Source organism: Erinaceus europaeus, chromosome 4 (genome assembly GCF_950295315.1).
Source record: "Erinaceus europaeus chromosome 4, mEriEur2.1, whole genome shotgun sequence".
NCBI classification, from domain to species: domain Eukaryota; kingdom Metazoa; phylum Chordata; class Mammalia; order Eulipotyphla; family Erinaceidae; genus Erinaceus; species Erinaceus europaeus.
The window spans coordinates 6,434,986-6,462,945 of NC_080165.1; the positions used below are offsets into that span (position 1 = coordinate 6,434,986).

At 42.1% G+C, this 27,960-nt stretch overlaps 1 protein-coding gene across 1 annotated transcript in view; it reads left to right on the top strand.

The window, feature by feature from the left end:
* UTRN (utrophin) overlaps positions 1 to 27,960 on the top strand; it is a 609,745-nt gene that overhangs the window by 233,756 nt on the left and 348,029 nt on the right. Inside the window, exons 26-35 of the mRNA XM_060190773.1 lie at positions 1,830 to 2,000; positions 4,068 to 4,247; positions 5,870 to 6,004; positions 9,960 to 10,109; positions 11,801 to 11,962; positions 14,400 to 14,528; positions 15,905 to 16,078; positions 19,742 to 19,897; positions 22,642 to 22,812; positions 27,509 to 27,688. Coding sequence (XP_060046756.1) covers positions 1,830 to 2,000; positions 4,068 to 4,247; positions 5,870 to 6,004; positions 9,960 to 10,109; positions 11,801 to 11,962; positions 14,400 to 14,528; positions 15,905 to 16,078; positions 19,742 to 19,897; positions 22,642 to 22,812; positions 27,509 to 27,688 — 1,608 coding nt within the window. The remainder of the gene's footprint in view (positions 1 to 1,829; positions 2,001 to 4,067; positions 4,248 to 5,869; positions 6,005 to 9,959; positions 10,110 to 11,800; positions 11,963 to 14,399; positions 14,529 to 15,904; positions 16,079 to 19,741; positions 19,898 to 22,641; positions 22,813 to 27,508; positions 27,689 to 27,960) is intronic.

Genomic DNA, 27,960 nt, shown 5'->3' on the forward strand with positions numbered 1-27,960 from the left:
CTATGTTGTGTTGTTGGAGGAAGCTGTGGTGGTGTCCCCTCGCTCTCTCATCTGAATGAAAAAGTGACTGGAAGCTGTGAAGTTGTATGTGTGAGGCTATAGTTCTGTAACATGAATGATTAAAAAAAAAAGATACCGTCTGCTAGAAAAAAAAAGATTATAGCTAAGTCCTTAAACCAGATTTAGACACACACCTATTTTTTTTTCTAGCTTTCTTTACTTTTTTTTTTTTAAACACACAATGATTAACAATGTCAGCACTGAAAACTGGCCTTGCTGATAGTTGGAAAAAAAAAAATCTTTGGGGACCGGCGGTAGCACAGCGGGTTAAGCGCACGTGACGCAAAGCACAAGGACCGGCATAAGGATCCTGGTTCGAGCCCCCGGGTCCCCACCTGCAGGGGGGTTAGCTTCACTCCCCCTCTCTGTCTTCCCCTACTTTCTGTCCTATCCAACAACTACATCAATAACAACAACAACAATAATAATAACAATGATTTAAAAAAAAAAAAAAACAGCCTCCAGGAGCAGTGGATTCATGGTGCAAGCACCAAGCCCCAGCAATGACCCTGGAGGAAAAAAAAAATCTTGAAATGGTTATTCTGCTGAGTGCATAACAAATAGAGCACCTAGCATGTCTAGTCACCTGTTGTGAGCAGATATGAAAAGCCGCAGATGATGACATGCCCTAGTCCTAGTTTGACCCTTAGTCAAGGAAAGAGAGATTGAGGACAGGAGAGGGCCTGGGAACTGCCGGGCCTTTATTTCTGTGTCGGTGCTGGTGCTGTGATGTCCATTTTGTATTTACTTTTCAGATTCTGTTATTTCACTCAGTATTTATTGAGTCCTCTCTCTTTCTCTCATTCTGTGTGTGTGTGTGTGTGTGTGTGTGTGTTGTCTCTGTTCAGAGACAAATAGAGAACAAGGAAAAAGAATAGCATCACTCATCTTTTGCTTATCTTTTAGCAAAGATTTACAATGTTCAAATATCGAGATTTATATTAAGCTGCACTTCATTCCTTTTTATTTCCAAAATCGCAGAGCAGAATTTTTGGCAGTAAAAAAAAAATTTTTTTTTCTTTAACTGCCTTCACGGCTACTGCTAGGACTTGGTGCCTGCACATTGCATCCTCTGCTCACGGTGGATTCTCTCCTCCTCCTCTTTGTTTTGATAGGAAAGAGAATCGAGAAGGAGAATGGGAGATCAAGGGGGAGAAGGAGAGAGAGAGAGAGAGACAGTCACAGCATTGTATCACTGCTTGCGAAGCTTCTCCCCTCCAGGTGGGGACTGGGGGCTTGAACCAGATCCTGGAGCATGATGCTGTGGGTGCTCAACTGAGTACTTAACCACCTGGTCCTGTAATAAAAGATGCTATTTATTTTTTGTCTACAGGGTTATCTCTGGGGCTCGGTGCCTGCACTGTGAATCCACTGCTCCTGGAGGCCTTTTTTTGTTTGTTTGTTTTTTCCCATTGTTGTTGTTGTTTCTGCTGCTGCTGGATAGGACAGAGAGAAATTGAGAGGGGAGGAGAAGATAGAGAAGGACAGGGAAAGATAGATACCTGCAGACCTGCTTCATCGCTTGTGAAACGACCCCCCCCCCCCCGCAGGTGGGGAGCCAGGGGGCTCGAACCAGGATCCTTATGCCAGTCCTTGCACTTAGTACTCAGTGCACTTAACTGGGTGCATCATTGCCGGGCCCCTCGATGTGAATTTTAAAACACCAAAACACTTTGTGTCCAATATACGGTGTCTTTAGACATTAGAAACTAGAACTTGACACTGACTGTGTTCTTACTTATCTGGACAAACTACTTTCCCTTTTATAGATTACTATTCAGAAAAGCCGGTTGTGTGAAAGTCAGGAAAAAGCAGTGAACTTACAGAAAGACTTGGCAGAGATGCAGGAATGGATGGCCCAGGCTGAAGAAGAGTACCTGGAGAGGGACTTTGAGTACAAGTCACCGGAAGAACTAGAGAATGCCGTGAGGGAAATGAAGGTGAGGCTGGCCCCTCAGTGCCGGGAGGCTCCCTGTCTCCCTTGACTGTCAGATCCACTGGGAATCAGGAACTCAGCAAAGCGGGTGCTTAGCCATCAAGCAAGACAGAGCCACACAGTCACTGACAGTAACATGTCAAGTTACGTAACTGGGGTAATAGAGAATCCGGCTGCTGATTTCAGTAGGACCAGGACACCAAAACTCTTTTTGTTCAAACTGGGCCGCAAGGATTCCTGAGACGGTCTGTTACGTGAAAGCCTTGGGGACGTCACAAAGGATGACACAGTAATTCAGTGTTTCTCAGCCACTACCCACCATCTGTTTCAAAATTCAGGAAAAGTTGATTTTTGCAAGGATCACGAGAGATGTCTAAATTCAGTTGGAGTTCATCCTTATTTTGTCAGGTGTAGTTTTTCTGTTAATACATGGAATATATGTGAGCAGGTATACATATATATAAATTTTTTAAACTTTTTATTGTTGTTATTAATGTCGTTGTTGGATAGGACAGAGAGAAATGGAGAGAGGAGGGGAAGACAGAGGGGGAGAGAGATAGACACCTGCAGACCTGCTTCACCACCTGTGAAGTGACTCCCCTGCAGGTGGGGAGCTGGAGTCTCGAACCAGGTTCCTCACTCCGGTCCTTGCGCTTTGTGCCACATGTACTTAACCTGCTGCGCTACCGCCTGACTCATATATATACCAATTTTAACAGAACAGGTAGGAGATGTGGTAGGAGGAAAACTATCAGGGAACATGATACCACTTAACTTCATAGGATCTACTTCCTGTAAACTTATATTCCTGTGTCAATAGTCTTAAGGCTCTCCTTTTTTATGTAATAAAAGGCCTGGGCATTATTCCCAAATTTCTAACACTGCCTCAAGTGTCCTTCAGTGTTCAGGCTAAAGGAGATAGTGTCTTGATGGTTATTTGTTTTTATAAGATTAAGCAATCCATTGAATCTTTTACTCCGAGTTAACTTGACTAAAGTATATCTAAAGCAAGTCTTTGTGTGGACATGAGAAATGGATGGCAGACTTCAGTAATGCGTGACTGTTTATGAGCCAAAGTCAACCTCAAAAGGATCTTTCATTGTAGTTGTAGTGTTTTCTTGGGAAAAAAAAAGTTTTTAGTGCAGTATTTGTTGGTCATGGCATTGAAAGATTCAGTATATAGGATATTTTAAAAGCTAGTCTTCTGTGTTTAGGACTTTCCATGCATTTTCTTCCTATTTACTATTAGTATTGTAGTACTGTTGTTTAATAGATAGATAGATAGATAGATAGATAGATACTAGGGATGAGGGTGTCAACATATTGGGCAATACACTATTTTTAATCTTTTAAATATTTCAGATTTTTAAAAACTACTACTCTTAAGTATCTTATTCAAAGAAATTTTAAGCCACCAAGCAGTAAAGGACTCTAAAAGGAGAAATAAAAAAACTATATTAGGTTGATTTTCCTGAATATGAAATTTTATCTTCAACATGTGTGTCGGGGGGGGGGGGAGCAGGAGAAGCTGCCTCTGGCTATAAGTTACCCCTCTTTATAAGACTGTCACCTTTGCAATGCTGTGACCTGTCAGAAGGATAGATTTCTTTATGTCCCAGGAATAAATATGTTGGCATTATTTTTAAAGGATTAATCTGCCATTGTGTGCATCCTTTTGGGTTAATATTTGTTTCATCCCAATCTAAATACTTCCAGTGTTCATTTAAAGTTAATTCACTTAAATTTTTAATGTAGACCTGGAATTTAAAATACCTAGTAACCACAGTGAGCATAACTTAGGAAAATGTAGCTATTAAACCACCCTTATTAAATAAAAATATGTGTGGAATCATATGCATTAAAAGATATATAATAACCTGAATTTTAGAGTTAGCACTTTTAAAATTTCAACAGCACTTTGTATACTGATATCCTAATATAGCTAATGTTCTAAGTAGCTAGTTAGAATCGGATAAATGTTTCTATTTTTGCTTAGTTATTTAAAACACGCACACACACAGCTGGTTACTGTAAAGGGAAGACCGTTTTTTAAATTCCTGTTTTGGAACAGAGGGCGAAAGAGGACGTGTTGCAGAAGGAGGTGAGAGTGAAGATCCTAAAGGACAACATCAAGCTGTTGGCGACAAAGGTGCCCTCTGGTGGCCAGGAGTTGACAGCGGAGCTAAAGATTGTGCTGGAGAATTACCAACTTCTCTGTAATAGAATTCGAGGGAAGCACCACACGCTGGAGGTATGTATGCTCTGCCAGTGACACGTGTCTGAGAGTCCAACTCTGTACTGTCCTGACTGCATTTTCCTTTTCACGCACTGAGCACAAACATTTTTTTCTTGGACAAGTTAACAATAAAAACAAAACAAAACAAAACAAATGTCAAGGAGTCTCTGAGGCTCGGCACGGGCTGTTTTCTCAGCTGGCGTGATGTCCTACCTTGTGACTCCGGCTCGCAGCCCCCGTGCCACCTCAGCCCTCGGATTTAAATGGCAGCCCAGACAAAAATATGTACCTCATTAACCTCTCCTTCGTCGCTTAAACATTATCAGACAAGCACGCCATCACAGAAAATAGGGTGTGAAAGAGGAGGCAGTCAAAGCCTATACCCAGTTAGTAGGAGGTCCTTGGCAAAGTCAGCCAGTGAGAGCCACCCAGATTTACTTTTTGTACATATCAAATGAAGATTTTCCCACTCCACATAGATGGCTCATAGGGTCTGTTCTTGGTCTCAGATCTTAAAATGACACTCTGAATGTCTCTTTTCTTTTTTCTTTTCTGGTTTAATATACCAGTGGAAGTTGAAGATTTTAAAGATTCGATTTTTTATTTGGAGAGAGAGACAGAGAGAGAGACATAGAGAGAGAGAGAGAGAGAGAGAGTCAAAGAGAAATGTTATAGCGCCAGGAACCTACCTCAGGATCTGAGACTTATTACCTCCTGAGATCTACTGCTGAAGCATCTATCTCTTTGGCCACAGATGAGGGTTTTTATTTTTTGATTTTGCTTTTTTTTTTTTTAAACATAGAGTGTTCTCAGAAGTTAGAAAGTGACCTGAAAGAAAAACCATCTATTGACGTTAAGTGAGAAAAAGGAAGGAAAAGTGAGTTTTTTCATTATATTGAATGACTGTGAATTGGAGTTAGTGGAGTTCTAGTTTTCTTTATTATTGTCAGAAGGGGTTGAGAACTTTGAGAACTTTTTACCTTTATTTAAAAATCAAACAAACCAATGTTTTCCTTTTAGTTTCATGCGATTATGGCTTTTTCTTTTTGACATTTAAACTGATCCTTAGAATTTAACTAATTAACTAATTAGTTAATTAATTAGCTTTCCTCCAGGGTTATTGCTGAGGCTGGGCATAAACCAGCCCTATAAATCCACCACTCCCAGTGGCTATTTTGTTCCTTTATTTTTATTTTATTTTATTGGATAGGACAGAGAGAAATTGAGAGGAGAGGGGGAGGTAGAAATGGAGAGAGACCCCTGCAGACCTGCTTCACCACTTCTGAAGCATCCCCCCTGCAGGTGGGGAGCCGGAGCTCGAACCTGGTTCCTTGCCCAGGTCCTTGCACTTAGTACTATGTGCCACCGCCTGTGCCCCAGTCCTTGGGATTTATTTTAGAGTAAAGCTAAAGACAGCTCATCCTTGAGTCTCCTTGTCCTCTCTGCCCCACTAATTGCTTTAATATGATTGGTGGAAGAATTTCATTTTATTTGACTTACTGAAACTTGGTTTTATTGGCTTCTACGTTCTCACATCAACTCACATCTCCACGGTATTGTTGATCAGAGTGTGCCAGAGTGTGTGTGCACCCGCAGTACGGCTTATCTGACTTGATCTTTTTCTTGGCTTACTTCAGGAGGTATGGTCTTGTTGGATTGAACTGCTCCACTATTTGGATCTCGAGACCACCTGGTTAAACACTTTGGAGGGGCGGATGAAGAGCACAGAAAGCCTCCCAGAGAAGATAGAGGCCGTCAATGAAGCCCTGGAGGTGAGCGTCCCTGTTACCAGGACACTTTCTGTCCTTGCTAGAAATAGTGCCGGGAGGCCCCAACGAGGATTGAAATCACCTTAACAAACTCATTTGCTTCCTCGGTAGTTTTCCACACAAGCCGGGTTTACTTCCCTGTCTGCAGTATTCATATGATCCAGTCTATGTAGATGCTTGGTGACCCACTAAGTCAGCCCCGTAAGGCAATGAACTGTTTGCTAGTCAGTAAAATTTTAAACATTACAAAGTACCCTCATGATTTTGATTTTTGCAGTTGTGGGGAACCAGTCTCTGGATGAATCCCTGTCTGTCTGTCTGTCTTGCTTTTTAGGACAATTGCTCTCTTCTGTCTTCATAACGTCATTTTGGCTTATTGCACACGGTGACATCTGTGTTCTCATCTTCCATTTGAAAAGATGGAACATGGCTGGGAGGATGGTACTAGAGGCAAAGGATTTTAGTGCTTAAAGACCCCCCCCCCAATATAACAAGCCTGAACCCAGCCTCCCCTGAGGCCAAGAAATGTACCTGGCTTCTCAGTATTCTCCACTTATCAACATAGAACACCACACAGGATAATGTAATAACTTTCTCTTTTTTAAATTTTTTTTGCCTCCAGGACTATTGCTGGGGCTTGGTGCCTGCACTATGAATCCACTGCTCCTGGAGGCTGTTTTCCCCATTTTGTTGTCCTTGTTGTGCTTGTTGTAGTTGTTAGTGTTGTCATAGCTGTTGTTGTTGTTGGATAGGACAGAGAGAAATGGAGAGAGGAAGGGAAGACAGAGAGGGGGAGAGAGAGATACCTGCAGACCTGCTTCACCATTTTCGAAGCGACTCCCCTGCAGGTGGGGACCCGGGGGCTTGAATCGGGATCCTTGCGCCAGCCCTTGCACTTTGTGTCATGTGCGCTTAACCCACTGTGGTACCGCCCGACTCGACCATTTTTTTAAAAATTTATTTATAAAAAGGGAAACACTGACAAAAACCATAGGATATGAGGGGTACAGCTCTACACAGTTCCCACGACCAGAACTCCGTATCCCCCCCCATCCCCGATGATTGCTTTTGTATTCTTTATCCCTCTGGGAGGATGGACCCAGTGTGATTAAGGGATGCAGAAGGTGGAAGTTCTGGCTTCTGTAATTGCTTCCCCACTGAATATGGGTGTTGGCAGGTGGATCCATACTTCCAGCCTGCCTCTCTCATTCCTTAGTGGGGCAGGGCTCTGGGGAAGCAGGGTTCTAGGACATATTGGTGGGGTTGTCTGCTCAGGGAAGTCTGGCTGGCATCGTGTTAGCATCTGGAACTTGGTGGCTGAAAAAAGAGTTAACATATAAAGCCAAACAAATTGTTGAACAGTCATGGACCTAAAGGCTGGAATAGTGCAGATGAAGTGTTGAGGGATACTCCATTTTGTAGGTAGCTAGGTATATTTTAGTTATATTCCAAAGGGCCTGTGGCTATACTATTTTTTTTCCCCCTGAGCCTGAAATCTGATATGCAGGTGGATCCAAGTTATTGTCTGGGGAGATGATGTCATGGCTGGAAAAAGGACCAGAAAGCTGCATCAGGGAAGAGAGTAGCTCCCTAATATGAGAAGGAGGTATAAATATTGTTGACTGTAAACCCCATCGATTTGATGTTGTCTGGGGCCCATATTCAGCTTAGGAGCCTATGTGACCTCTGTATCCCTGTAGATCTGAGCTCACATTCTGTGGTCATGAGTAGGAACATTCCTGGCTGTTGGGCTTGAGTCTTGACACCACATGGAGTGACATGAACCACTTGAGTGCTAGAGTGCTACTGTGGTGTCTTCCTAGGTCTCTGTTTCTTCTCTCTCTAAAATAATAAAAGGGGCCAGGCGGTGGTGTACCCAGTTAAGTGCACACACCACATAGTGCCAGGATGCAGGTTCAATTCCCTGGACCCCCACCTGCAGGGGGAAGGCTTTTTGAGTAGTGAAGCAGGGCTGCAGGTGTCTCTCTGTCTCTCCCTCTGTCTCCCCTTTCCTCTTAATTTCTGTCTGTCTCTATCCAATAATAAATAAGTAAAGGAAGAAAGAAAGAAAGAAAAAAAGAAAGAAAGAAAGAAAGGGGGAGACAGCATAACGGTTATGCTGTCATGCCCGAGGATCTAAAGTCCCAGGTTCAATCCCCCAAACCACCATAAGCCAGAGTTGTGCAGTGCTCTGGTCTCTCTCTCTCTCTCTCTCTCTCTTTCATCTCTCTCAAAATAAAGTATTTTTAAAAAGAAAGGAAGGAAGGAAGGAAGGAAGGAAGAAAGAAAGAAAGAAAGAAAGAAAGAAAGAAAGAAAAGAAAAGAAAAACAAGTGAACCCCAGGAGTAACATTGTACCTCTACAAGGGTGAGAGGGTGAGTTTGTCCCCTGGTACTATGATTACAAGGGAAAGGAGCAGAGATGTACTTTTGAAAGTGCTGGGACAGGATGTGGTTCTGAGTGCACAGCCACCTGGGAAGCAGTCCAGAGTGCCACCTGCCGTCCAGGTTCTGGGTGTTCTGCAGGCGAAAGATGGCAGAGTGTGAGGGTCAGAGAAGAGAACACAGAAAGATAACTTGGAAATACAGACTTTCTGGGTGCAGAGAGGTAGCTCAGCCCCCACAGTGCACACTCTCACACGCAGGAGTCTGGGTGTGGGCCCCTGGTCTGCACATGGAAACACCTCGAGGAGGGGTGGTACAGTGCTGTGATGACCGCTCCATCCTTCTCTCACCCTCTACCCGGAAATAAAAGTGTCTGCCAGTGTGTGAGGTGTTCAGATGCTGAGTCCCCATCATAACCTGCTGGCACTCGTGTGGGTGGCCTCGTAGCAGAGTAAGCCGGGCTGGTCTCTCGTGCTAGCTCTAGGGACTACACAGACAGACAGAGACCAGGGGACCATTCAGCTACTAACAAATCCACTTTATTGCACAGAAGGCAGGGTTTAAATAGCAGAATGGAACCAAGGACAATTTTCACATGTGACAATAATTGTGGGTTTCTAAAAGTCAGAACCCTCATGGTGAAGGAGCTAAGGAATGAAGAGAATTGATAGGGGTAAAGGAGAGTTCAGGACTGATTAGTGGCTATTGGGTAAGAGAGTCAATTAGCTGAAGGTATTTAGAAAAACATGTTAATTATACCAGCAAGGAAGAGGTAAACAGAGAAAAGCAGAATATTGATATATGGAGTATATGTGATCAAGGAACGAGGAAATGCAGTGTGGGCCTTACTGTTATTCTACTGACAGGGTAGGATGATGGAGTGTAGTTTGTATGTGATCAACGATGGTGAACTTATAGTGAACTTTAAGCAGGCAACCATTTGGTTTGTAACAAGGGAATGAGTTAAGTGTTAGGGGGTGTAGGTTTTTGTGATGCTTGGGAGACAGACAAGAGGAAACAGTCAGGAAAGCTTTTCCCCCCATGCTTGACCCCTGAAAGGGAGAGGCTGACAGGTGGGGTGTCTTTTCAGACCTCTATCTGTATGATGAGAGTTCCCCTATTGCTTTTACCATGCTTTCACAATTATCCTACAGTAACCCTTGTGGCAAAATAAATAAATAAACTAACAAATAAAATGTGTATTTACCCAATTCCAACCGTTTTAAAATGTGGGTTTTTGGAAATATGCAAAATGAAGGAACACTTTCCTTGTCATTTCTGGGGTTGGTTTGCACCTGATGGACTTTTTCAGACATACTCTATGTACTTAATAGTTATTAAAATTATTTCTGTTGGGTTACATTATTATACACCTTTATCCAGATGCAGCTCTTTATCTTATGTGTCCATTATGCCTTGATAGGCATTTTTGTAACTTAACATTCACTTCAGTTTTGGTTTTTTTCCTATGGTAGATTTCTAGGAAATGCAGTTGCTTGTTAAAGCAAATTGGGCATGTAGGCTCCTTGATATTTGTGTCACTCTAAATGTATTTTCCCCTCAACCCTACTCAGTCTCTAGAATCTGTTCTGCGACATCCAGCAGACAATCGAACCCAGATTCGAGAACTTGGACAGACTCTGATTGATGGAGGGATCCTTGATGATATCATCAGCGAAAAGCTGGAGGCTTTCAACAGTCGTTATGAGGAATTAAGTCGTCTAGTAAGAACTGGGACATGTCAGAGTGTTGATTGGGTGTCTGTGACAGGAACTGACTTCACAGTCTTTACCACGGGGAGTTAGCTGGTCGTCAAGATGAGTGGGGCATTAGAAGCACTGACTCACCAGCTGAGCAAGAATAGGCCGCACAATTACAAGGAAGGTGAAACTTACTTTATTTATTAATTACCAGAGCGCTACTCAACTCTGGCTTATTATGGTAGTGCTGGGATTGAACCTAGGACCTTTGGTGCTTGAAGCATGGAAGACATTTTGCATAACCATTATACTGTCTCCCCAGCTCAAACGTGATATTAAAGAATCTATCTCTGAGATTATTTCTACTTGAAAAGTATTTAATTTCCCTTGGGGGATCGTATGACAGTGATGAAGAAGAATTTACTATCCTAGTAAATACTAGGACCATCGGAATATGCCACTAAGTTGCTATTATAAAATGCTATAATCTTTAGATTATGCTCATGATGGAAATTAGAGAAAGGAAATTTTTAATGAGAAGTAGTACTAGATGTTTTCAATTAATAGATAAATGCTCATGATTGATGTTTAGGTTATAAATAGCATTAAGGTTAAAGCAAACTTGCAGTAGAGAGTTGAAAATAAGGATCCCACCTCTGTAAAAATTATCTAGAAAAACACAACGTGTTTTCACTATAAAATTAGTTAATATACAAAATACTGCTTCATGGGGCCAGGCGGTGGCGCACCTTGTAGTGTGCAAGGATCCAGGTTCAAGCCCTTATCCTCCCTGGAGGGGGAAAGCTTTACAAGTGGTGAAGCAGGGCTGCAGGTGTCTCTCTGTTTCCCCCTCCCCCCTCAATTTCTCTCTGTCTCTATCCAATAATAAATAAATAAAACATAAAAAGGAAATAAAGTTGTTTAAAAACAAAACAAACAACAACAAGAAAAAAATAAAACACTGCATCACTCCATGATCAAGATATTAGTACTTATACACAGCAATGAAAAAGAAGAGATTTATCTGTTTGCTCTACCAGGAGACATTCTTGTTATGTTTTATATTTTTATCAATAGACTTAACTGCTGACCTTTGAAAACACCCAATTTTCAGTACTCAAACCAATTTTTTTATGCATAAAATCTTAATGATCTTGTGTTTTGTAACTGTACATAGGAAGAATAAAAATGAGCGAGCTATTCACTGAAAGATAAGACTCTAGGAGAATGTTTTTGCCAGAATCTCTAGTTTTCATTCATTTGCAATGCAGGTCATCCTCTTGAGTCAGTGTTCTTACAGTCCATTTCTTCATTGAGTAGAAAAAAAATGCAAGGTCTTTTTTTTTTTGCCTCCAGGATTATCGCTGGGACTCGGTGCCTGCACTACGAATCCACTGCTCCTGGAGACCATTTTTTCCATTTTGTTGCCTTTGTTGTTGCACTTGTTGTAGTTGTTATTGCTGTCATAGTTGTTGTTTTTGTTGGATAGGGCAGAGAGAAATGGAGAGAGGAGGGGAAGACAGAGAGAGGGAGAGAAAGACAGACACCTGCAGACCTGCTTCACCGCCTATGAAGCGACTCCCCTGCAGGTGGGGAGCCGGGGGCTTAACCCGCTGCGCTGCCGCCCTATTCCCAAGGGCTTTCTTATATTTAGCTACTTTATACTTTCGCTGAACATCTCATGATTCTCATGATTACCTTTTCTCCCTGTGTAGGCAGAGAGCAAGCAAATTTCTTTGGAAAGGCAACTCCAAACCTTGCGGGAAACGGACCACATACTCCAAGTTTTGCAGGAAAGCTTGGCGGAACTGGACAAACAGCTCACCACTTACCTGACGGACAGGATAGATGCATTCCAGGCGCCACAGGAAGCGCAGGTATTCCATAGTTATCGAGACGCCTTTGACTGTGAGAAGAGCAGGTGTGATCGGCAGCCTCTTCTCTCCTGCCGTCCCGACAGATTCAGAGAAATGTTGACCTTACGGTGTTTGGAGTTCTTGTATCCTCTTTGCAAATGACCCCCATTTTTAAATTATAGTTTGTGTTTGTTTGTTTTTGCTATGAAGTTGAAAAGAATTCATTCTTTATCAGTGATCATGAGCATTCAAAATGAGAAATGCAAACAATGCCATTTTGGTGCAGTGCAACGTACTCTCACCTCCAACCTAAGTCCTTTTTTGTGACCTTGTGCCAACAACCCAGCACCTTCCTCGCCACCCGTGCCCGCTCTTCCCTTCCCAGAGTCCTTTACTTTGGTGCAATACACCCCACTGAGTTCACGTTTCCCTTTGCACTAACCTTTTATAGGAGGGACACTGCCTAAACGTATATTGCATTATAATTCATAATAATTCAACATTATAGTCCCCGCTGAGGTCTGGTTCCCAGCTCTGTCATGGTCTGCTACCCATTTCCTACCCATTTCACGTCTGGGCTCTTGTCCTTCCTCCTCTCTCTGAACATTCTTTGTTTATAATGGATGAGTCTGTTGCTTTGCTTCCGCCTATGAGTTAAATAGAAAGTAAATGTCGAGGAGTCCGGTGGTAGCGCAGCGGGTTAAGCGCATGTGGTGCAAAGCGCAAGGACCAGCTTAAGGATCGAGGTTCGAGCCCCCGGCTCCCCACCTGCATGGGAGTCGCTTCACAGGAGGTGAAGCAGGTCTGCAGGTGTCTTTCTCTTCTCCTCTCTGTCTTCCCCTCCTCTCGATTTCTCTCTGTCCTATCCAACAACGACAACAACAATAATAACTACAACAACAGTAAAACAACAAGGGCAACAAAAGGGAAATAAAAGCTAAATTTAAAAAAAAAGAAAAAGAAAATAAAATAAATGTCTTCCTCCATCTGGCTTCGTGTACTGCCTCTGGCCTCATCTACGTTGTTGCAAATGGTAGGGCTTATGTTTAGTGTGGCTGAGAAGTTGCCCACTGTGTGTGTGTGTGTCTGTGTGTGTGTGTGTGTGTGTCTGTGTGTGTGTGTGTCTGTGTGTGTCTCTGTGTGTCTGTGTCTCTGTGTGTCTGTGTGTGTGTCTGTGTGCATGTGTGTCTGTGTGCATGAGTGTGTGTCTCTGTGTGTGTGTCTGTGTGTGTCTGTGTGTGTGTCTATGTGTGTGTCTGTGTGTGTCCGTGTCTGTGTGTGTGTCTGTGTTGTGTGTGTGTCTCTGTGTGTGTGTGTCTGTGTGTGTCTCTGTGTGTGTGTCTGTGTGTCTCTGTGTGTGTGTCTGTGTGTGTGTGTGTGTCTGTGTGTGTGTCTCTGTGTGTGTGTCTGTGTGTGTGTGTCTGTGTGTGTGTCTCTGTGTGTGTGTCTGTGTGTGTGTCTCTGTGTGTGTCTGTGTATGTGTGTCTGTGTGTGTCTCTGTGTGTGTGTCTGTGTGTGTGTGTGTCTGTGTGTGTGTGTCTGTGTGTGTGTCTGTGTGTGTCTGTGTGTGTGTGTGTCTGTGTGTGTGTCTGTGTGTCTCTGTGTGTGTGTGTGAGTGTGTGTGTGTCTGTGTGTGTGTGTCTCTGTGTGTGTCTCTGTGTGTGTGTCTGTGTGTCTGTGTGTGTGTGTCTGTGTGTGTGTATCTCTCTGTGTGTGTCTCTCTGTGTGTGTCTCTGTGTGTGTGTGTGTGTGTGTGTGTCTGTGTGTGTGTCTGTGTGTCTCTCTGTGTGTGTGTCTGTGTGTGTCTGTGTGTGTGTCTGTGTGTGTCTCTGTGTGTGTGTCTGTGTGTGTGTGAGTCTCTGTGTGTGTGTGTGTGTGTGTCTGTGTCTCTGTGTGTGTGTCTCTGTGTGTGTCTGTGTGTGTGTGTGTCTGTGTGTGTGTGTGTGTGTGTGTGTGAGTGTGTTCACATATCACAGGTCGTATACTCACGTTTGCTAAATCGTCCTTATTCTCTGGTCTCTCTTTGGACGTCAGGTTATAGAGAGCTGTTTCTGCTGTTGTGCTTGCTTGTGGCAACACGGATAGACTTGAAGAGTCACTATACTTAGTGACATAGACCAGGTCGAGAAAGACAAGTGTGTGCGAGTTCTTGCGTATGTGGTGTGTAGAGAAAACCCAACAGGTGAACTGAACAAAATAATAATAAACCTTCTGGCTTTAGCAACAATGGGTGTGTACCAGAAGTGGAGGGGGAAGAAAGCAGGTAATTTGGGACCAAGGGGAAAACATAAGGTGTAGTGTAGACTGGATGAGGGTAGTGTGGTGTCTACACACGCTGATTTTTAATCAAGTCGAACATGCAGCGTATAGACTGTTATGCACCATGACCTAAATTCAAACACATCTAAAAATCCCCAAAAGGAAAAGACATCGTCTTCTCTTCTTAATCTCATTGTAGAAAATCCAGGCGGAGATTTCAGCCCATGAGCTCACTCTGGAAGAGTTGAGGAGAAACGTGCGTCCGCAGCCCCCCACCTCCCCGGACGGCAGGGCTTCCCGAGGAGGGACTCAGACGGACGTGTTGCAGGTAAAGAGAGAGGAGCTACGCCTTGTGCTTTGCGGTGTGTTGAACATAAGAAGAAAATGGGAAGGGGCCGGGTGGTGGCGCACCTGGTTGAGCGCACATGTTCCAGTGCACAAGGACCCGGGTTCCAGCCCCCCGGTCCTCACCTGCAGGGGGAAAGCTTTGTGAGTGGTGAGGCAGGGCTGCTGGTGTCTCTGTGTCTCTCTCCCTCTCTATTTCCCCCTCCCCTCTCCACTTCTAGTTGTCTCTATCCAGTAAGTGAATAAAGAGAAAAAAAAAACATAACAAAAAGGAAATGAGAAAAATGTCGATGACTTGGATTTCTGTGGGTGGTGTGTGTGTGATATGAGCCTTGGAGTCAGTACTGGGTTCAAGGCTCAGTGCACGAGAGTAGTGGAAGCACATGGTCACATGGGTGGAAATTGTTGAATCTGACTCTTTATAGTTGAGAAGACAGAGGGAATTAGATCTGAAAGATGTCTTCTTCAGGATTTTCCTGTTGGGAGTCGGGCGGTGGTGCAGCAGTGGCACAGCAGGTTAAGCGCATGTGGCGCAAAGCACAAGGACCGGCATAAGGATCCCGGTTCAAGCCCCCGGCTCCCCACCTGCAGGGGAGTCGCTTCACAGGCAGTGAAGCAGGTCTGCAGGTGTCTTTCTTTCTCTCCCCCTCTCTGTCTTCCTCTCCTCTCTCCATTTCTCTTTGTCTTATCCATCAATAACAACAACAATAATAACCACAACAAGAACAACAAAAGGGAAAATAAACATTAAAATAATAATAGTAATAAAAAGATTTTTCTGCTTAAGCAGAGCTCCTGTGTGTCCTGCTGTGGGTGACATGCTCTGCGGGCTGAATTTAAAGATGCCAGGCAAGGGTCCTTTATGGTGTGTGTGAGATTGACTTTGATTCTGAGCTTGTGATGAAGGGTTTTCTGAGGTTTGGGAATCGAGAGTTAAATATATTTCATGAGTAGGTGAGAAAGTTAATAATCCTCCCTTCAATGAGCCCAGATTAGCCTTTTACTCTAGCTCAGAGAGAGACACACTGAGAATCAACTAATTCGTGACTTTGGGTATAAACCACTCAGCTGGCTTCAATGAGTTCAAGATTTTTTTTCTTTGCTACTGATACTGAATTGTTTGTTGGTGCTTCACTTTATAGGGTTTTTTTTTGTGGTATAATTATATTAAAATGATTTGCTGAGGAGATTATTATTCTGATGGGAATTTCTTCTCCTTCTTCTTCTTCTTCTCCTTCTCCTTCTCCTTCTCCTTCTCCTCCTCCTCCTCCTCCTCCTCCTCCTCCTCCTTCTCCTCCTCCTCCTCCTCCTCCTCCTTCTCCTCCTTCTCCTTCTCCTTCTTCTTCTTTTTCCAAACAGAGGAAACTCCGAGAGGTATCCACCAAATTCCAGCTTTTCCAGAAACCTGCGAACTTTGAACAACGCATGCTAGATTGTAAGCGTGTGCTGGACGGAGTGAAAGCAGAGCTTCACGTTCTGGATGTAAAGGACGTGGACCCGGATGTCATTCAGACTCACCTAGACAAGTGCATGGTGAGCCCGCTGGGACTATGACGTCTCCACTCGTCTCCCACAGTGACTACATCTTCATGGGGAACATTCACACTTGGGTTTTACAATAATCTTTAGTCTGTCAGATAACTGCAGGGACTGACGAAGAACAAGAAGTTAATAAATAAGAATCTCTTATTTATTATAAGATCTCTTCCCTCCAAAATATTAGAAGTGGTAGTAGACGTAGTGAGAGCAAAACTGATAATTTTTTCCAAATATTTTCTCGTCTTGATTTATTGATTGGATAGAGACAGTCAGAAATCGAGAGCAAAGGAGGAGACAGAGAGGGAGAGAGACAGAGAGACACCTGCAGCCCTGCTTCACCACTCGCAAAGCTTTCCCCCTGTAGGTGGGGACCAGGGGCTTGAACCTGGGTCCTTGCACACAGTAACACATGCGCTCAACCAGGTGCACCACCACCCCGCCCCGCAAAATTGATTATTGCAGTGTTAAGTAGGGAGCTAGAATTGACATATCGACATATATCTCTATCTATCTCATTTAAATTAGGAAAATATATTCATCACTACAAAGTTCAGGGAGACTTCAGCAAGAATATCACTGAAAACTTTAAGTTTTTTTTTTTTTTTTTTTAGTAATAACTTTGGATTTTTTTTTTTTTTTTTTTAATCAGAGCACTGGTCAGCTCTGGCTTATGGTGGTTCAAGGGGATTGAACCTGGGACTTCGGAGCCTCAGGCATGACAGTTTGTTTGCACAATTATTATGTTATCCACCCCCACTTAGTCATCATTTTGAACTGATTTGAAGTGGTTCATATGCACCCAGGTATACAGCAGTGGTCAATACAGAATCTTTAAACTAGTGTCCTGCTTTGGGTGAGTCATGAAGTGAAAGAGACTTGAGCTGGTAGTTGTTAAAGAGAAGCCCAGGAAAAAACATCTGTCTTATTTTATTTCATTTATATGTTTTTTGCCATCAGGAATTTTGTTGGGGCTAAGTGCCTGCATGATGACTCCACTGCTTCTGGCTGCCATGATTTTCTTGTTTTGTCACCCCTTACCTTTTTTTTTCTTCATTAGATAGGACAGCTAGAAACTGAGAGGAGGAGGAGAGGGAGATAGAAAGATGAGAGAGGAAGAAGAGACATCTGCTAACTTGCTCCCCACTTGTGAAGCTTCCCTCCTGCAGGTAGGAAGTGGGGGTCTCAAACCCTGATTCTCTCATCTGCTGACATGTGCCCTCAGCCAGGTGTGTCACTGCCTGACCCCACCCCAAAGAATTCTTTATGTTTTTCAAAACAATAGACTCTACATCTGTTAGATAACCCAACCTGTTGGATTACCTGAAAGCGGGAACGGGCAGAAAAATGAACAAAGAGGAGAAATTTGTCTCTGTGTGTGCATGTGTGATAGATGTCCATATAAGTTTCTTTTAAATGAAATATTGAGGCTGACAAAGCAAGCACTGTCCTTTTTTAAAAAAATATATTTATTCACTTTTGTTGTTTTATTGTTGTAGTTATTGTTGTTGTGACTGATGTCATCGTTGTTGGGTAGGACAGAGAGACATGGAGAGAGGAGGGGAAGACAGAGAGGGGGGAGAGAAAGACAGACACCTGCAGACCTGCTTCACTGTCTGTGAAGCGACTCCCCTGCAGGAGCTGGGGGCTGGAACCAGGATCCTTATGCCGGTCCTTGAGCTTGGTGCCACGTGCGCTTAACCCGCTGTGCAACCGCCTGACTCCCGCACTGTCCTTGCCATCCAGTAGCATAGTACAGAGGCTGTTGTCAGCATCGTGTGAGACGTTTCCAGTCAAGGTCAGGATATAAGTGAAAATGAGACCAACTTCCCAGAATCAAGCCTCTTAGTTTTTCGTGGGTTCTGCTTGTGATTTGACACACATGACCCAATTTCTGCTGGTCATTATGCATCTTGACTTACTGAGCATATATCCCTCCGTACATGTTTACATGGTGCAAGGAAGATTTGCTCACACAGATTTATGAGAAATCTAGAAACAGAAATGAACTGTGCCACTTGTAAGTCTCAGTAGCCAGAAATAGCTAATACCGATTTTTTTCTTCCTAGTAAAAACGTTCCATGGTTTAAAAATAGACGCTCTGGGCCAGCAGAGCAGCTCATGGCAAGTGAGCTGCTCTGTTATCTGTGCCACTAGGTTCCATCCTGTCTCCCACTACGTGGAAGGAAACTTTGGTTCTGTTCCCCCTGTCCCTCACCTTTTCATTCTCATCTGAAAAAGTAAGCCTGGCTGCGGGGGATGGATCCACCTGCTAGCGCCCATGTCCAGCAGAGAAGCAACGACAGAAGCCAGACCTCCCACCTTCTGTTCCCTGTAAAGATCTGTGGTCCATACTCCCAGAAGGATAAAGACTAGGGAAGCTTCCAATGGAGGGGCGGGGACATGGAACTCTGCTGTTGGGAACTGTGTGGAATTATGCCCCTGTTATCTTACAGTCTGTGTATCTCACAATCTTAGTGAGTTACTAACTCACTGAGAAAAAAATTAAAAAACAAAGTAATCCTAGAGCAGTAAAACCCCAGAGATGACCACACAAAGTAAAGACATTCACGTTCTAGATCTGTTGTTTCCTCATTTTATGTAAGAAAAATGTGCACAGGCGTCTGGCCATGGTGCTCCAGTTAAGAGCCCGTATTGCCAAGTGCAAGGACCCAGGTTCCAGCCCCCTGATCCCCTCTGCAGGAGGGACGCTTTACCAGCAGTGAAGCATGTCTGCAGGTGTCTCTTTCTCTTCCTCTCTCCTCATCCTCTCTCAGTTTCTCTCTGTCCTATCTAATAAAAAGGGGATCGGGTGGTGGCACACCTGGCTGAGCACACATTACAGTGCGCAAGGATTGGGGTTCAAGCTCCCAACCCCTACCCGCAGGAGAAAGCTTTGCAAGTGGTGAAGCAGGGCGGCAGGTCTCTCTGTGTCTTTATCACCTCCTTCCCTCTTGATTTCTGGCTGTGTCTATCCAGTAAATTAATCAAACAAACTAAGAAAATAAGAGGCTTCCAGTAGTGGTAGATTCATGCTGGCACCAAGCCTCAGCAATAACCCTGGTGGCATTAAGGAAGGAAGGAAGGAAGGAAAGAAGGAAGGGAGGAAGAAGAAAGAAACAGAAGTAATTTGATAAATATATTTTTAATATATGATTTTTTTAAAAAAGCGTTTTCCAGGGGGTCGGGCGGTGGCACAATGGGTTAAGCACATGTGGCACAAAGCGCAGGGACCCGTGTAAGGATCCCGGTTCGAGCCCCCGGCTCCCCACCTGCAGGGGAGTCACTTCACAGGCGGTGAAGCAGGTCTGCAGGTGTCTATCTTTCTCTCCCCCTCTCTGTCTTCCGCTCCTCTCTCCTTTTCTCTCTGTCCTATCCAACAACGAACAACATCAACAATGGCAATAATAATAACCACAACAAGGGTACAACAACAAGGGCAACAAAAGGGGGACAAAATGGCCTCCAGGAGCGGTGGATTCATGGTGCAATACCTGGAGGGGAAAAAAAAAAGCCTTTTTTTCCAATAAAATCCTGGTAAAGCCCCTTTGATGGCCATAGTTAGTTTTTTGTTGTCAGCTTGTGTGAACTCTATTCTAAGATGATCTGTTAACAAGTGTACGTTCCAGAATGTTACAGCTTGTCTGCTTTCTCTTTAAGAAACTCTACAAAACTTTGAGTGAAGTTAAACTTGAAGTGGAGACTGTCATCAAAACAGGAAGGCACATTGTTCAGAAGCAGCAAACAGACAACCCCAAAGCCATGGACCAGCAGCTGACCTCCCTGAAAGTTCTCTACAATGACCTGGGAGCCCAGGTGAGGGAACAGATGCCTCGCACCTCTCTCTCACTTAGTGACGTTACAGTCTCACTTCTGGGAGAATTCCGATTTGAATCATCAGTCTGAATAATATCTATTTTCAGTTATTCCTGTGGTATTTTGTTTCTTTGAATGTATATTTAATGATGGGTATTTATGTAGAAATGATGGATAGTTATGTAGAAATAATTATAATTATTTCTACATAACTATTCAGTGATGGATAGTTATATAGAAATTTACTTTTAATATTTAATCCAGATTAATTTTTTAAATTTCTTTATTGGGGAATTAATGTTTTATATTCGACAGTGAATACAATAGTTTGTACATGCATAACATTTCCCAGTTTTCCATATAACAATACAAGCCCCACTAGGTCCTCTGTCATCCTTCTTGGACCTGTATTCTCCCCACCCACCCACCCCAGAGTCTTTTACTTTGGTGCAATACGCCAATTCCAGTTCAGGTTCTACTTGTGTTTTCTCTTCTGATCTTGTTTTTCAACATGTTGTTGTTGGATAGGACAGAGAGAAATGGAGAGAGGAGGGGAAGACAGAGATGGGGAGAGAAAGATAGACACCTGCAGACCTGCCTCACCACCTGTGAAGCGACTCCCCTGCAGGTGGGGAGCCGGGGGCTTGACGGGGTCCTTACACAGGTCCTTGAGCTTAGTGCCACCTGCGCTTAATCGCTGTGCTACCACCCGACTCCAGTGTCTCTCTTTCTTTCTTCTTCTCTATATTCCCCACCCTCTGAATTTTTCTCTCTTCTATCAGATAAAGAAGTAATGAATAGAAGGGGAGAAAATGGGGGAGAGATAGCCAGCAGGAGCAGTGGATTCATTGTACAGGCATCAAGTTTCAGCAATTTCAAGGGTTTTTTTTAGTATTTATTTTCCCTTTTGTTGCCTTTGTGTTTAACATTGTTGTGGTTATTGATGTCCTTGTTGTTGGATAGGACAGAGAGAAATGGAGAGAGGAGGGGAAGACAGAGAGGGGGAGAGAAAGACAGACACCTGCAGACCTGCTTCACTGCCTGTGAAGCGACGCCCCTGCAGGTGGGGAGCCCGGGGCTGGAACCGGGATCCTTCTGCCAGTCCTTGCGCTTTGCGCCATGTGCGCTTAACCCGCTGCACCACCAACCAACTCCCAATTTCAAGTTTTTTAAGGAAAGTAGGACCCAAGAAGCTCACATTCAAATGTCTCTCTGCGTGTTTCTATGTGAGAAGGACCTGAGTATGGCTCATGCCTGTTGAGAATGATTTTATTGAGAGAGAATAATTAAATATACAAGGAACAGATAAATGGCTAATTAAAAGTTTTACTACTTGATTCTGGCCAACTTAATACTCAATGCATCTTAAAATGTATTGACTAGAAGAAGAAAGGTGTTAAGTTGTTGCAAGTCAAACGATAAATTATTTTCTTCCTGGTATAGGCATATCTTTGGTCACATTAAGTTTTATAATAACTTTGGAGCTGCCTAGACATGTCAAAAGTCACCTACATATTACTTGAATATCTAATATCTTTTTTTTTTCCACAAAATTAAAGTATTTGATTCTGAAATCTGTATGGAGAAACTATTAATTCAGAGTCATAATTTTTAAACTGTAAGAAAGAAGAAAGATTTCACTTTGGCTTGTTATCTTTAGAGAGGTGCAAAAGATAAAAATGTTCACTTTTAAGGAGAAAAATGCTTATCAGCCCTTATGTGAAATAGAATTCTTGGGGATCAGAATAAAGAAATGTAACTTCCTGTTAACTATTAAGACAATTCAGTCTTTATATCATTTTTATATAATTTAAGAATTCTTCACCCTGATATCTGCCTCAGAACTTGTCTCTCTATTTAGGTGACACTGTTGTCTAGATATCTGTGCATATAAACGAGGGAATGCATCTTTATTTATGTATTAAATCAAGTGGGGATCTTTAAAATACTGTCCAAGCTTTCAGTCGTGAAGGATTCTTTAGTTTGAGACTTCCATAATGGAAGGTAAAGTCAGATCTGGCTCGAGTCCATTCTTGTTTTGCCCTCACCGTGGCATTGAGCCCTTTACACTACCTGCCCTATCCAGAGAAGCAAAAAGGGCCATGCCTGTCGTAGAAAGAAACACTTTTCACTTCTATTACATGGCAGTAGCATCCCTTCACACAATGTGGGAACCGAATGTGGGAGTTTGGTGAGTGCTAATTTAGTTCACTCTCTCTTATTACCAACAATAAGGACAACTTATAAGAATAAAAGTTTATGTGGAATAGGCCTTTGTAAAACATGCCGTTATGGAAATAATACCCATTCTGCCTAATAATGTGGTTGATTACTGTGTGTCTGTGTGTCTCTCTGTGTGTGTGTGTATCTGGAGTCCCTCACTGAGAAGATTCTGGGGCCTCTTTATGTTTTAGCTGACAAAGGACCCAGCTTACCAACTCCTTGGCATTGTTGTGAAGGCTGGTCATTACCACTGTGCATGCTCTTTTCTCTCTTAATTCCCACACCTCCACCAAGCTCACTTAGGAAGTCATGGGAGTAAGGTGAAAACCCAGAAGAGGCTGCTCCAGATGCAAGAGATAGAACTGTGTGTGTTGGGGCGGGGGGGGGGGGGGCGGCGTGGACGCAAATGGACTTGGATCGATGGTTAAGACGGATTCCTTCATGCTTCTGATCACTCATTCCTGTCCTCCTCTCTCCTGTCCTCCTCTCTTCCTTTGCCTCCCTCTTCCCCCCATTCCCAGGTGACAGAAGGAAAGCAGGATCTGGAGAAGGCATCGCTTCTGGCCAGGAAAGTGAAGAAAGAGGCCACGGCTCTCTCTGAGTGGCTTGCTGCTACTGAAGCCGAGTTGGTACAGAAGTCGACTTCAGAGGAATTGCTGGGTGACGTGGACACAGAGCTTTCCTGGGCAAAAGTAAGTTGTCTCTCAGGTGAATCCCTAATGTTATAGCAGTGATAACCAGAGGCATTTTGCTCTGGGATATCTACGTCGAGGTCATTGTCATCCAAGTAATAATTAAGAGAGTCTTTCTTCATCTCTATTATTTTTACTTGGCTGTACTAAACAACAAAGAAGAATGTTTCAAACCGACTATTTAAAGGCATTTTTCTTCTGCTTCTAAAATTATCAGTCATGTGAATCACCCACAAAGCCTTTCTTGACATTATACCTTTGTGGTACTTAAAACATTTTAATTACAACACTGGTAATTTCAATTTTCAAGTCTTCTTTCTGTTCAAGTTTTCACGCTTCACAGTCTGTTGGGCTGGATTTATTTACTCATTCTTCTCGAATAGCTTTTATATAAGCAACTAACCCTTCTGTGGCGAACTAATGTACTGAACATAGCAACAGAATTTTCAAAAATGTCAATACAGGATCCATGAGCTTTCCTTAGCTCGATCATGCTGAAATCTCAGGGATATTAAAGTTGATTTGCTGTTTCTTTCTAAGGTAGATGAAGAATTTCATTGAACACAAAGTAGTCATTTTTTTCTCACCAAATCATTCTTTTTCTCCCCCTAAAATTATCTCCTAAGGGAATCACATGTGGTAGAAATCAGGGCAGAAAGTAAATGACCTTTACTGTGACAAGTTTATATAAATTCTGAATAATCAGTTTTGATATCCTCTATCAGTGTTTGCTTGGGGAAGTGACGAGGAGATCTGTAGTGTTTAACTGTTGTGTTCATCCATTCACATACATTTAAATCGTCAGTCCTAAAAAATTGCTGTGTTATGTGTACTTAGAGATGAATCATAATGTGCATTCATAATTATTTCACAAGGAGAACTTTTTTTAGTCCTAAAATATTGGGGGAAGGCATATATCTATTGAAAAGTTTTAGATACAGTATGAAGTCGTCCTGGAGACATTATATTTTATATACAGTATGAAGTTATCCTGGAGAAATATTGTGAGCATTCATAATTGCTTATTTTAACCACACGTTTGACAATGGTCGGCAAAGATCACGGTTAGGTTATTGGTTAGACTGCTTTCCATAAGCTGTAAACCCATCTGGAACTCACTGAAATTTGCCTCTTGTAATAAATACCCAGCTTCCCTCTAAAACCACATATTACTTAAATTTAGAGCTCTTTATTTATTATATGTATCAATAATGACAATTTAGTGGAACATTGAAAATGTAATTTTTGTTCTTTAACTTCACTGCCATGTTGCATGTTTAAAAGATGCCATATAGGATGTTTAAAAGATGCCATATAGGGAGTCATACGGTGGCCCAGCGGGTTAAGCGCATGTGGCGCGAAGTGCAGGGACCGGCGTAAGGATCCCGGTTCAAGCCCCCGGCTCCCCACCTGCAGGGGAGTCGCTTCACAGGCAGTGAAGCAGGTCTGCAGGTGTCTATCTTTCTCTCCCCCCTCTCTGTCTTCCCCTCCTCTCTCCATTTCTCTCTGTCCTATCTAACAACGAACAACATCAATAACAACAGTAATAAAACAGCAAGAACAACAAAAGGGAATAAATAAATAAATATATTTTTTAAAAATGCCATATTATATATTTTAAGACAAAATCCACCTTCTTTATTATTTTCACCTTCATTTCTTAGAACTGCTGGATATGCTGTAAGGTTATATAAATACTTACTTATATTTTCTTCTAGCTTTTTCTTTCTTTCTTTCTTTTTTTTACCTTTAATGCTTTAACCCTTCTGGAATTTATTTTGGTGTGTATCATGAGGTAAGGCTCTGATTTCTTTCTTATAGTTCTCACTAGTACACCCATGATTTCAGTGCTGTTTGTCTAGTAATTAATTATCTTTTTCCTTCTGATTTGACATACAAAATTCATATATTCTTTTCAATTAATGTTTTTTTTTTCCTCTGTGTGCCTCCCTGGTCTCACCCTTTCGTTTTCCTCTCTGTTTAGTGATGAGGCTTCACAATATATTGTAACATGTGGTTATAGGTTTCCTGTCTTCTTCACTCTGTTTTTACATACACCCATGAGAACTTCAGATCTGATTCTCTTTCATTCAAAAGCCTTTTCACAGAGAGAGGGGCAAATAGAGAGTGAGAAAGATAGACAGACCCCCAACACTAAGTACATGGGAGCTGACCTTGAACGTGGGTTGCACACAGGACAAAGGAGAACAGCAGCTAGTGTACTATTACCTTGGCACAGTGTCTTCAAAATTTTCAAGGAAAATTCTGTTGGTAAACTTTATTTGAGTTGCTTTAAATATAGATATTTCTGAGGGAAACTGATACTTCTGCTGTCTTTTTTAGGAACGTGACATGTCTCATTTTCTCTTAAATCATTTTATTTTTTATTTAAAGCTTTAACTAATTAATGAATTATTGGATAGAGACAGAGAGAATTTGAGAGGGGAGGGTGAGATAGAGAGACAGAGAGACACCTGCAACTCTGCTTCACCACTTGTGAAGCTTTCTTCCTGCAGGTGGGGACCGGGGGCTTGAACCTGGTTCCTTGAGCTCTGCAGTGTGTGTACTTAATCCGGTGCCACTTGGCCCCTCCCACATTCTTTTACACTGACTTGTAAATACTTCCCCTTTTCTATCATTAGCATTATGTATATTTACAGGGAAGTTTATTATTACATTCTTGATTTACCTCATTGATGTAAATAATATGTATTTTCTCTGTTTACTAATCCTCATAGTTGGGCCATAATATTGATTATTATATATTTAAGTTTTGTATAGTCATGTAAATTCAACTTATTTTTCAGTTGATTCTCATTTGCTTTCTTTTTTTAATTTTTCTCATCTGCTTTTTTATGTGAAGATTTAAGTAATTACATATTTTTTTCTCTTTTGGAATTTTTCACACAAATTCCCATTTAATTTTATTTCAGATATGGAATAATGTAGTTGGTGTATATAAGTCATGCATTCGTCTTCTCTCTGCTGGAGTAAATCAAACAAAGCACACTAGAATATGCAGCGTGATCGACTACTTTTTAATATCGTATTTTCAGATTTAAGATACACATATATTTTATAAAATTTTAATGTATTGGTGTTTCAAGTAATTTTTTCCATGCGAGATTTCAATTGGATTTTCATTCTTAAATGTAGTAAATGTAGTGTTTTCAAAGTTGTATATCATTATTTTCAATATAGTTCTTCCTTTTGTAATAAAAGCTATGAACATAGATGCTCTGTGTACCGTGTAAATCCAAGTACTTGTAGTTTATTGTTTCCTAACCTCCTGAAACATCATTGCACTAAATCTATACATAATCACTAAAGGTATATAGAAAATTTTGACTGCTTTGTCTGCCTGGTTTGAGGTATTCTGTTTTCTTAAATCTACTCGAGAAGAACCCTTGAGAGGAACGATGTCTGTACCTCTGTCAGTACAGCGGCAGCTGACATTGCCAAGTTGAGTGCTGAAATCTTCACTCACCTGTGAATTTGTAACTTTTTTTGATATGTTGATGTGAGATTTCATATAAATTTGAGCTTACTGAAATGCTTGTCTAGACTTTGCTTTATAACTGTACCATATCAGTGGGATAGATGTGATTGAAAGAAATTTGTGGCTGTCATTCGGAACCCAGTACTTTTTCTGTATATTTTATTTTTTACCACCTTGCCTGTTGAGATTGGTAAATGTGAAAATCCAGCCATCATCATGCCGCCTAGGATACTGTTTTTGCAATTGTCAGAGCAGAACTTAGATGTGTTGGTTGGTTCTCTTTTATATTTGTTTAAGATGGCATGCTTTTTTCTAATACCTACATAGCAAAACTATGTATTAATTCACCCACCTAGAGAAAGTTATCTTTCCAGATAAATATAGTACACATCAGTAGTTTCTTGTAATATCTTAGGAGATAACATCGTTACGAGTCCTTCACAATTGTGAGTTTTGGTTTAAGTCAGCTTTGCCAGCTTGTAGTTTTTGAAAATGAAATTGAAACTTGAATTCTATGAGCAAGATAATTGGTTGTTTATGTGTGATAAATAAATGAGATCGTTATCTTTTCCACATCATTTAATGTCTTAATTTTTAATAATATTAAGAAATCTCGTTGTGATAACAAGTTGAGTAATTTTTAAAATTGTTTTATTATCTTTATTTATTGGATAGAGACAGTCAGAAATGGGTAGGGAGTGATAGGGGAGAGAGACAGAGAGACCCTCTGCACTACTGCTTTTCCACTTGCAAAGCTTTCCCCCTGCAGGTAGGGACTAGGGGCTCAAACCCGGATCCTTGAGCGGCTCAAACCCGGATCCTCAACCAGGTGTGCCACCACCCGGCCCCTGAAGTTAGATAATTGTTCCTTTTTTTGTCTTTTTGCATGCTGCCAGTTTTTTCAGCTAAAAAAGGAGAGAGGGTGAGGGAGAGAGAAAAGATACCATAGCACTGAAGCTTATTCCAGTATGGAAGAGGCCAACCTTGAACTAGGTTGGTCCACATGACAAAGTCCACACACTATCCTGGTGAACAATCTTCCAAGCTCAGTTAGTTTAAAAAAAAAAAAAAAATCCTTGGCGGTCTGGAAGTCATGGAGTACTATATCTGTGGAGGAAAAGTTGAAATATGTACAGTTGTCGAAATATCTGTAATGACCTAGAACATCAAGTAGTTGTTGGCCTTTTTATTTTCTAGAACATTCTGAAAGATCTGGAGCAAAGAAAAGCGGACCTGAATGCCATCACGGAGAGCAGTGCTGCCCTGCAGAATCTGGTGGAGGGCAGCGGGCCTGTTTTAGAAGAGAGGCTCTGTGTCCTTAATGCTGGGTGGAGCCGAGTTCGCACGTGGACGGAGGACTGGTGTAGTACTTTAAAGGTGAGTTTAGGGGACAGGTTGTTGAGGGAATGTCTCCATGAGTCATTTAAAGGTGAATATGGCTTTGGTTAGAATTCTAGCTCTTAATCGAAGTGTGTCACTGAATTTCCCCTGTGAATTAATCCCATGGTTTGTTGTTTTCTTTGAAAAGATAAAATTTGAAAGAGTTTAATAAAAGTGGAGGCAGGCTGGGAGTATGGATCCACCTGCCAACACCCATGTTCAGCAGGGAAGCAATGACAGAAGCCAGACCTTCCACCTTCTGCATCCCA